The 10,355-nt window shown below is 42.4% G+C and overlaps 1 protein-coding gene across 1 annotated transcript; it reads right to left on the bottom strand.

Moving 5' to 3' along the window:
* Positions 1-890: 890 nt before the first annotated feature.
* Positions 891-2,245, bottom strand: LOC125555519 (NAD-dependent protein deacetylase HST1-like). The gene is made up of 3 exons (XM_048718441.1): positions 2,056-2,245; positions 1,490-1,546; positions 891-1,389 (listed from the first exon to the last, which is right to left on the bottom strand). Exons 1-3 carry the CDS (start codon positions 2,126-2,128, stop codon positions 1,097-1,099), a joined length of 423 nt encoding a protein of 140 aa, XP_048574398.1. The 5' UTR covers positions 2,129-2,245; the 3' UTR covers positions 891-1,096.
* Between the last annotated feature and the right edge of the window lie 8,110 nt (positions 2,246-10,355).

The following is a 10,355-nucleotide window of genomic DNA, read 5'->3' as shown; positions in this document are numbered from 1 at the left end:
TTCTTTCGACCTACACTTCTCTTCATCGGTGGCGGTTGCTCTTCTGGTGTGTGGGTCCTATGAGGTCTTGGTATGACGACTTTCTGGTTGTCTACTACAATAAGGTTTGCGCAGCTCCGATGAGGGAGGGGCGAAGACGGCGGCGCGCCTTCGGCACTCGCTGCAGTGTTTGTAATCTTCGCTAGGTGGTATATGGATCTGGATATATTTTTTATTTCTGGTGTTCTTTGTACTATCTTGATAGTTGATGAATAGATCAAGAATTTTTCTAAAAAAAAAACCCCCCGGTCCAGCACCCCACGTCCATGCTCCGCCATCTGCGCCTGCCGTCCAGGGCCGATGGACGCGCTTCGGCCGAGGCCTACTGTCGCGGGAGAAGACAGGAGGCGAGGACCCGCCGCCTGCCGGGTGGGTAGCTGCGGCTAGGGTTTCGCCCGAGCAACCCCCCGCCCTCTCGAACTTATTGAGGTCGAGGATAGCAAGGTCAAGGGGTCTTGTGTATTGCTTGCCTCAGGCGGTGCTGTATTTTTTTCTCCTCCTTTAGGCGTTGTGGTCCTTTTTGTCTCATAGTTCTTTCTACTTCACTGAACTCTATTGTTGTAGTTGTAGGTGGTCAGGTTTTCACCCTGTAGCGAGAGCTTCGATGGCGATTCTCCGTTGAGCGCAAATGGAAAGGGGTTGCCCGTGTTGGAAAAAGGAAAAGCTAGTTTGTTTCTTTGGAAATCAGCAAGTCTGTTGGAATCAAATGTGATCAAATAGTTTGTGGAACACAGGAATACATCGTAATAAGAATGTTTACTCTGCAAGTGCAGATCATCATTATTAACTCTCTTGGATGGTTTATTCAGGACAGAATGTGTGCGACGCATAATTACTCGACAAATAAAATGTCCCCAAATTAGAATGTTTCACTCGCATACTTTAGACAGAAACATAGTGGTACACAGACATACATAAATAAGCATGCGTACGTGCATGCAGGGTTCCGATACTAACACAACAAGGCTTCGGATATACATAATATAGCTGCCCAGAAGATGCATAAGGCTTCTTATTACCAGCAAATCATTTAGTCTGTCTTAAGCAGAGCTTGGAGTTAGCTGAGGTCCTCGCCATTGCCATCGTCAGTCTGGTCGCCATCATCGTCGTCAGTCTGATCCTCCTCCTCCTTTTTCTTGTCACCGTCTCCGTCAGCCTCTTCCTCCTCCTCCTCCTCTTCTTCCTCCTCCTCCTTGTCAGCCTCCTCCTCCTCCTCATTGTCAGCCTCCTCCTTGTCAGTCTCCTCCTCGGCGTCTATCGAGAAGGGGCTGTCTGTCGAGAAACTGCTCACGATGCTGCTAGTGTCTTCATCCTCCACCACATTATCTGTGATGTTCAGTGTTACAATCCCTGCAGGAAGCACACAGTACAGACCAAAATTAATTCGCATGTCCACTCAAAGCTAAGAAAAATGCACCTAGAGAGAACAAACACGGCGCGCCATACGTACATTCATCGTCCCAAGAGGTAGGCTGCACGTTCTCAAGCCGCCGGTTTTCCAGCTCTTCTGCATGGTAGAAAGATTTGTATGCACATCAAATGCATCGTTAACCTCTCCTAATTAAACTTGTGTAATCAAGCAAAATATATTGACACGATTTATGTCTAGCAAGCCCAAACAATTTTTTAGGAACTGGTGAATAGAGAAGATCAAATCGTTTCCTATATAGGAGGCCATGCATTATCGGACACGAATAGCATATTAATTCTCGTTAACTACAAAGTGAGCTTGGGACGTGAATAGCTCAAAAGGTTTATTTTCCGGTTCTTCAAAAAGAAAGAAAAGGTCCAAAAACCAAAAATCAAGCTTGTACACATGACCAAGTATTATATTTAGTCTTTAAATCTGCGCAAAGTTATGCATTCCATGACCATATGGGAAAAGAAAAAGGGAATCAATGTACAAAAAGGGAACACAAACTTATCAAGCATATTTCCTCACGAAAAATTGCAGGTACGTAGTATACAACCATAGTTATGCAAGAAACTTAATCAAACAAGAAAGATCTCACTTACCAGCGGTCAGCACACGTTTCTTGCCCTTTTTCTTGCCTTGGTTGTTTCCACCGGATGAACCGCCACTGTCCATCTTCTTCTTCTTCTCTTGGCTTTTTTCTCTTCTCAAAGCTAGCTTTAGTGTTGCAATGTATAGGTGCAGTGCGCAGTCCCCATTCTCTATCCTTTTATAAGAGGCTGAACAGCACACATGGGCTACGGTTAATTCAGTGCAGTGCACACAACATGCACACATAAAAATTGATACGCACACGTCATGAAATATTTTCTATCCAGTCCCGCACATGAAAACTGTAGCATAGTACACGTCAATCATGCAGCCCAAGCACATGCAGTCTTCATTGCATCATAGTAGTACAGTTTACTAGGGGCATCTCACAGGCCCACCCAAAACCCTTTCCCTCCACCGCACCCTTTCCTGCCCGAAACGATCGTGCTGCATTCATGTCAGCCCATAACGGATGTAACCTCTCACTGAAGCCGGAATTGAAACACACGCCGGCCGAGAGCCTCGCCCGTTACACGCGTCTTTGCTCCGCATTAAAACATCATCTGTCCATCCGCCTACACTCGTTAAATTGGCGCGCCTGCTGAGGAACCTACCCTGGGGCCCCGAGCGCCACACGTCCGTCTACATGCTGGCCGGCATTAAACACCTCACCTTGGCATCCGCCCGCTATTTAAATGTGGTCAGGTGTCGAGCAACAGCCGCACCACACCTCCGCTCTCCATCTCCTCTTTGCAGGACACATGGCATGACCTCAAGCTCCAAAGCCCTGTGAGACAGCCTCTCCGGTAAGCAGAAGAAGGAACTCTTCGGCATTTGCAGCCGACTCTGTGGCCTGTCATGCCAACCGAATACTGGTTGGCTTGCCGGCAGCTCTTCAGAGCCGGCATCACCGCTATCGCCGGTCTAGGATGACATGACGATGGGCCGTCCTAGCCCATCCAGGCCGTCCTATGCCTCTACCCACCCAATCTGCGTGAGCGATGGTGGCACCGCGTCCAATAAGCTGAGAAAGAAGGCATGTTCGTGCAGGTTGATGTGACTGTGGAGGAATTTGACTGGGGCACCAACGACGACGTCGCCGACTCCGCTCGGATGCGCCCCGCTGCCACGATGACGAAGTCAGCACGTCTACGGCCGCTGCTGATAGTGAGGAAAAGTAGACCATGGGAGACCGCCGCCGCTTGGGTCCCAGGAAGGCCAACACCACCGTCTGGTCGGGTTACACAACCGGTGACTTTTGTCGGGTTACACAACCGGTGACTTGCCCGCTTCGTCAGGGCGTATGCGACTGTCTTCCCCAGCCCAAAAACCAACCATTGATCCGGTCCTTCGGGAGGCAGAGGCTATTCTTCCCCTCCCGATGAAGCATCTAGCTCTGGGACTGATGATGGTCTGGTGAGCTTGTTGGCGGACATGGGGAAGACATTTCTTGGGGAACAGGCTCCGCCACAGTTGGCGAAAGACTATGTTAGAATAGCCTAGCTTAATCTACTATAGTTTAGTTGAAATATGTCCACAATGTAAATGTTTTCGTTCGGTTTATATGAAAAACATTTGGTTTGCATGAATTTCGTCCGGTTTGTTGAAATCCGCTTTGAAATGTATGCAGACAGGGTTGGATGTCCGCCTCCCGCGTCAATGCGGTGGACTGTTCCACACTGACCCGTGAACGGATACAGTGTCCGCTTTGAGGATCAGGGTTGGAGATGCCCTAGGTAATCTTTAAAAACCCAATTAATTCTGTGAACATGAATGTGTTCAAAAATTACATGTGTAGTTTTGCCCTCTTCAAAACATAATAAAGATATTTTTGATTAAAATGATATTTTGTTCTCCTGAAGCACCACGCGGGTACTCTACTAGGAACAATATTGGGAGAACCAGGGTACATGAGACTTGATACGTATGCGTCATGAGATATTCGGAAGTACAGAAGATAGGAGGACAAGTCTCGTGTGCTAGTACTTCTGTGTCAGACGTGTGTGACTGAAAGAAGATCACACTAGGTGCCCGCCTCTACACAAAATCATGAGAAGCAGTCCTCTCTATCTTGCCAAATTCTTGAAAAATGCAGCAAGACCCGATTCAGTCCAGAATATTATGTGCGTCTTTTAGGAAGATGGTCACATATATGGTGCAATTTTCGAACCTATTATTTACGTGATTGAATTGGATCATGACCTGCCAAGTACAAAACAAGATCTCCCATTTAATAGGATTTGTTTTTTTAATAGGAAAGAGAAAAACACACAATAGATGCTGGTAGGAGGTGAGACGGAAAAAATGAACGGAAATAAACCGGGATACCAGGCTTCCAACTCCCCTTTAGGATTACATGTTGGTTTTTTTAATAGGAGAGAGAAAAACACAGCGATAGATGGTGGTGGGAGGTGAGACAAAAAAAACCCAAATGAAAATAAATTGAGGTACCAGACTACCAACTCCCCTTTAGGAGTAGAGATCTTTGGTTATTCAGTTTCATGCCACACATGCATCACCCGAATGAACTAAGAACAAATATTTATTGATTTCCAATTTGCAGGTTCACAATATGCCTCCACATATCAAACATGTTTGGGGTAGTTCAGGTGAGCTTAATAAGTCTTGGATCTTCCACGCAAAAAAAAAGTCTTGGATCTGCACAAGATGTGCACAGACAAACTGCCCAACTAGGCACAACCTTTTCATGCTTTCAAAAGAGACATGTAATTGTGGGAAAAAGGTAACAGCTGCACTTTTTCAAAATGAATTTGTTGATTACTTGCTCTCTTTTTTCCTGTTGTGACATGAACCTCCTGCTTAATTACTTACGCAATTTATTTCCCTTTATTAGTTTACAGGGGATTTTCGAATTTCGTATGGTGATATATTACCAAATAATCATTACCTTCTAGGAAAAACACATTATGAAGGAAAAAATTAAGTTTTTGTATTAGTAAATCCATCTTCTCATAATTCAGTACCTGTGAAGCTCGTTTTGATTTTCAATCCTCAACATTTGGGTAAAATGTTGCTATACTGTTTTTTACGCACGACTCTGTGTAGCTTATGCTTATGTGCACGGGCTTCATTTCATGGCATGCTATGAAGCTGCTCTGATGAAGGGAGATCCAAATCTTGTCAGTGTTTTGAATCCCTTGTACCTGGATGATACATTCAGACGAAGTTCATTGAGTATGACCCCACCAAAAGCATTTGTTACAATCGGTTCGTGCACACGACATTGATCCTGCAGGAAATTGGACTTGTGCATCCTAATAATGTAATGGTATTTTTAGTCAAACTTGTTGTTGAGAATATCCCTCAGCACTTATGATTCATTGATGACTAAAACTCCCTAGGTCATAGTATAGTAAATAAAAATATCCAGGTATTTCCAACTAGGAAATGTTTGATTATTTTTCTACATGGAGTAGTATCGTCTGTCACACATTGGCGGAGCTTCAACAAGGCCGAATGGGCCATGGGCCACCCATCATTTTGACATTTATACACTATTTTTTTACTCATAGGCCTTTTAACATCAGTTCTATTAGGCCTGCCCAGCCCGCCCAACAATGGGCCTCAAGCTCTGCCACTGATGTCACGTCCTAGGTTACGAAGGGAGTAGTTGTGGGTCATAGGAGGGTGAGGGCGAAGGGGTTTAGGCTTGGGCACCGCTACGACCGGAGGAGATTTATAGCACAACTTGGCAGTAGTGTAGAAAGACCTGAAGACACAACTAACAAGGAAAGATCTAGATAGAAATACAGAATCTGAACTGATAACCCACAAGTATAAGGGATCACAACAGTTTTAGATGGTAGATTATTTAACCCAAATTTATTGATTCAACAAAAGGGGTGGCCAAAGAATATTTGTGAGTATTAGCAGTTGAGTTTTCAATTCAACCACATCTAGAGAACTAAATATCCGCACCAAGATGATCAGTAGTATGATAGTTTGATAGCAGTAGTAACCGTAACAGTAGCAGTTTTTGTAGTGATTGTAACAGTGGCAGCAGCGAAAGTAACTTAGCAAAGATCAATATATGAAAAGCATAGGCACTGGATCGGTGATGGATATTTGTGTTGGATGACATTCATTATATAATAGTCACAACCTAGAGCGTACACAATAGCTCCAATTCATCAATGTAATGTAGGCATGTATTCCGTATATAGTCATACATGCTTATAATAAGAACTTGCATGTCCTCTTTTGTCCTACCCTGCCGTGGCAGCGGGGTCCATATTAAGGCCTCATTTTAATACAGAACTGGAACAAAGAATTAACACATAGTGAATACATGAACTCCTCAAAGTACGGTCATCACCGGAAAGTATCCCAACTATTGTCACCTTGGGATATGCAGATCATAACACGTAATAAATGTGTATAACTTGCAAGATATGATCAAGAACTCAAATATATTCATGAAAATATAAAGGGTTCAGATCTTAAATCATGGCACTTGTGCCCTAGTGACAAGCATTAAGCATAGCAAAGTCATATAAACATCAATCTCAGAACATAATAGATATTAGGGATCAAGTCCTAACAAATTGACTCAATTACATGATAAATCTCATCCAACCCCATCACCGTCCAGCAAGCCTACCAAGGAATTACTCACGTCCAGTGGTGAGCATCATGAAATTGGTGATGAAGAAGGGTTTGTGATGATGGAGATGAACCCCCTCTTCAGAGCCCCGAACGGACTCCAGATCTTGCCTCCCGATGAAGAGCAGGAGGTGGCGGCGGCTCCATATAGAAAAACGCAATGAAAAATCTTCTCTTATTTTTTTCTTAGGGAAAAGGAATTTATAGGCTTGAGATTAGGGTCAGCGGAGCCCCATGGGGCCCACAAGGCAACCTGGCGTGCCTGGGGGTGTCACGCCCTGTTGCCTTGCGGGCAACAGGGCACCCTCCAGTGGGTCTTGGCTCAAGTATTTTTTTTATTTCATAAAAAATCTCCAGAAAGTTTCGTCCAATTTCGAGAACTTTTATTTCTGCATAAAAGAACAACAACATGGTAGTTCTATTGAAAATGGCGTCAGTTCGGGTTAGTTTCATTCAAAGCAGGCAAATTATAGTTCAAAACAAGAGTAAAAGTGTTTGGAAAAGTAAATACAATGGGGACGTATCATGAACTAACCAAACTAATTTGACTTAGAAAGCAATAAAAGCAATTAGAACCTATCTAGTTGGGCCCGATACCCTATGACGTGATATGTACACATGCTTACCTATTTTATTTGCATAACTGTAGAGGGATTCAATTATAATCAGTAACTTATTGTTCTACAGCTAAACAAAATTCACAAGGTGGATGATGTTATTGTAATTCCGCGGAATGATTTTCAGATAATCTCTACTTCCATAGCTGAGGATGATGTGCTCGTGGGTACAATTTCAGTGGGAAAAAGCTGGCTAACCTGAAATATGTGCAAGTTTTATAAACCATATAGATCATTCAAATATGGCGGCAATAACAAGAAAAAATTAATTGGACATGTCGTGTTCCTCATTGATGCAACACGGTAGAGTAACGAGGAATATTTTGATATGGTTAATTCTTATGATCATTTATGCGAATGCCACAACTCAAAAGGTGAAGTCATAAAGTCTGGCATTAGGATGTTACGTGCTTCAGGTCTTAAAGAGAATGTTATTTGCCTCTGACGAGGTACTCGTGGTAAGTCAATCACAATGGTCTTCAAACTCTATTTTTCTCATGATAAACAAGAATAATACGGCTACGAAAGTGGATCATTTTTCCGAAGTTGCATCAACATTTTTATACTAAACTTTTATATTTTTTTTAAATTATTTTTATCATAGTTTATATGCCTATGTGTCATAGTTTAGCATATAATAAAATATTAAATATAATGATTTTTATATGGTTGTATTATAGTTATTGGAATGGTAAAATGTAACCTATTTGTTATAACAACAATTATGTTTGAATCATTTTTCATACTTACATAAGTTATAAATATATATAAACATTAATCATGTTGGATATCAATAAAACTTAGGTCAGATTAATATCTTAATAGTGGTTTTCGTACATATAATTATAGAAACTTCTACATTATAAATCAAATCATGGGGAAATGTTTCTAGCAATGTGGGTTCAATAATAAAGTGATAACATGTGCATGGTCTGTATTCGATATCACCATTTATATTAATCACCGATGAACATGAAAATGCTTGCGACTGTACTTCTCATAAACAGGATTTGATGGTTTGATATGCACATCTGGAAAAAGTTAGTTTCGTCCGGTGGTGTATAAAAGAGCTCCTCCTAGTTTCTAAGATAAAACATTGTTCACGAAATTAATATATAAAATCTAGTTAGTAGGATCTAGTACAACATGTATGATATTTATCGGCGGGAGATAGGCAATACACGATATTGGTCTATGCTATAGATTTCTCTGCTATCTAAGATTTATTTTTTCACATATTCAATAATATTTTGGACATAATGTATAATAGTATTGTGAATACCATTGTAACATAGTATTTGAGGCTCTCCTCTTCTCGATCACGGGGCAGTGGCCCTGTCCTCCATATACCAACATGGTAAAAAGAACTCCTCTAGATACTCATTAGTAAACATTTCTATTTTACTTAGGTAACATGTGTTTTTTTGTGCGAGAAAACTATGTATCTATTCATCATCTGTCAAGTTAGTACAAAAAACTCCAGAAGTAAAAATTACATTCAAATCCGTAGACCACCTAGCGACGACTACAATCACTGAAGCGATAACATATGTTGCCATTACATAAACACTGGTCTTCACTACAAGATTTCATGTATATAACGACGGCAAAATCCGTCGGGAAAGGCTCAAAAACCGTCGGAATAGGCTATGCTAACGGTTGCCATCGCATATACCCGTCGCCGTAAATTCCTTCGGTAAACCTCAGATGCCCGTCGGCAAAAAAAGAAAATGGCAGCACGCCCGTCAAACTCCGTTCGGACATGTGCCTACACCAACATTAGCCACGACGCAGAGCTATGCCGATGGTACAGCCATCAGCATTGACCGGAGATATGCCGACAGTTGTACCGTCGGCATAGGTCTAACACGTAGTGCCCCCTAGGTGCTCCCTGCCGGTTGCCTACGCTAACGACACAGCCGTCGGCATATCTGCCATCTATGACATTGTTCCACCCCTTGGCGTATCTTAACCATGCAAGGACGTGTGTTGAGAGATCACACTCTCCTCTTTACCTTCCCTCTTAACCCCTTACTTGAAACTTCGCAACATATTTTTTGTTGATTTTTTCCTTGAAAATTTGTTTTCTTTAAAAAGTCCAAAAACAGCAACTAGCCCTTGGCACTACATTAAGTGGTCAGTAAAGAAAAATAATTAAATTTTGTGACAAAACTATACAATTATGATATAAATATAGCATGAAAAAAGAAAAAATTATAAATAAGTATGTCTAGGACGTATAAAGAGCCAAAAAAATTGCAGTTTTCCCAATGCCCACCGTAATAGTAGTCAGCTAATAGAAGAGGTCCGTGTTGCCTTCGTCACAAGGATTTCCCAAGCCCATCCAGGGACGATCTGCGTCACACCAGGCCAGCCATGGCCAATGGAGGTGCAAAGCCCTTTGGAACATCTTTCTCTGAAGGATTCGCCGCATGTGCGCCGATAATGACGAGTCCACCCCAAGGTTGAACTCCGGATTCTCATCCCCAAAACCAATCTTCAATCCACCACCTTCATCAAGGAGACGACACAAGCGCGCGTTGACATAGCCTGATAAGAGATTTTGTGTTTTCACCGGCGTGCATAAACTTGTCATTAAAGTTGTCTCTACCATCCTCGTGTATCCGGCTACCGACTCCTTGGTAATCGGGTACATCAGGAGAAGACACCGGAAGACAAAGATGTCCCATACCGCTTGCCTCCTGTCACTATCGCACCACCTTCGATCCAGCAGCAAGAGGCTAAACATGACACCTCCGCCAGAGCCACTATGTAGCACCTGGCGGTATGATACGTCTCCAACATATCTATAATTATTGATTGTTCCATGCTATTATATTATCTGTTTTGGATGTTTAATGGGCTTTATTATGCACTTTTATATTATTTTTGGGACTAACATATTAACCGAAGAACCAGTGCAAATTGCTGTTTTTTTGCCTATTTCAGTGTTTCATAGAAAAGAAATATCAAACGAAATCCAAACGGAATGAAACCCTTGCGAGGATCGTTTTTTGAACAAACATGATCCAGGAGACTTGGAGTGGACGTCAAGGAAGAAGCGAGGCGTC

The sequence above is a fragment of the Triticum urartu genome, chromosome 5 (assembly GCF_003073215.2).
Source record: "Triticum urartu cultivar G1812 chromosome 5, Tu2.1, whole genome shotgun sequence".
Taxonomy (NCBI): domain Eukaryota; kingdom Viridiplantae; phylum Streptophyta; class Magnoliopsida; order Poales; family Poaceae; genus Triticum; species Triticum urartu.
The sequence above is the reverse complement of the archived record's forward strand: the minus strand, read 5'-3'. Positions and strand labels throughout refer to the sequence as shown.

What these genes read in the sequence shown, in the direction of transcription:
- LOC125555519 (XM_048718441.1), bottom strand. Translation starts at nt 2,128, where the DNA reads ATGGACAGTGGCGGTTCATCCGGTGGAAACAACCAAGGCAAGAAAAAG. An exon ending in GAAACGTGTGCTGACCGCTG is followed by an intron (nt 1,547 to 2,055) that starts GTAAGTGAGATC and finishes TCTACCATGCAG; the next exon opens with AAGAGCTGGAAAACCGGCGG. An exon ending in TACCTCTTGGGACGATGAAT is followed by an intron (nt 1,390 to 1,489) that starts GTACGTATGGCG and finishes TGCTTCCTGCAG; the next exon opens with GGATTGTAACACTGAACATC.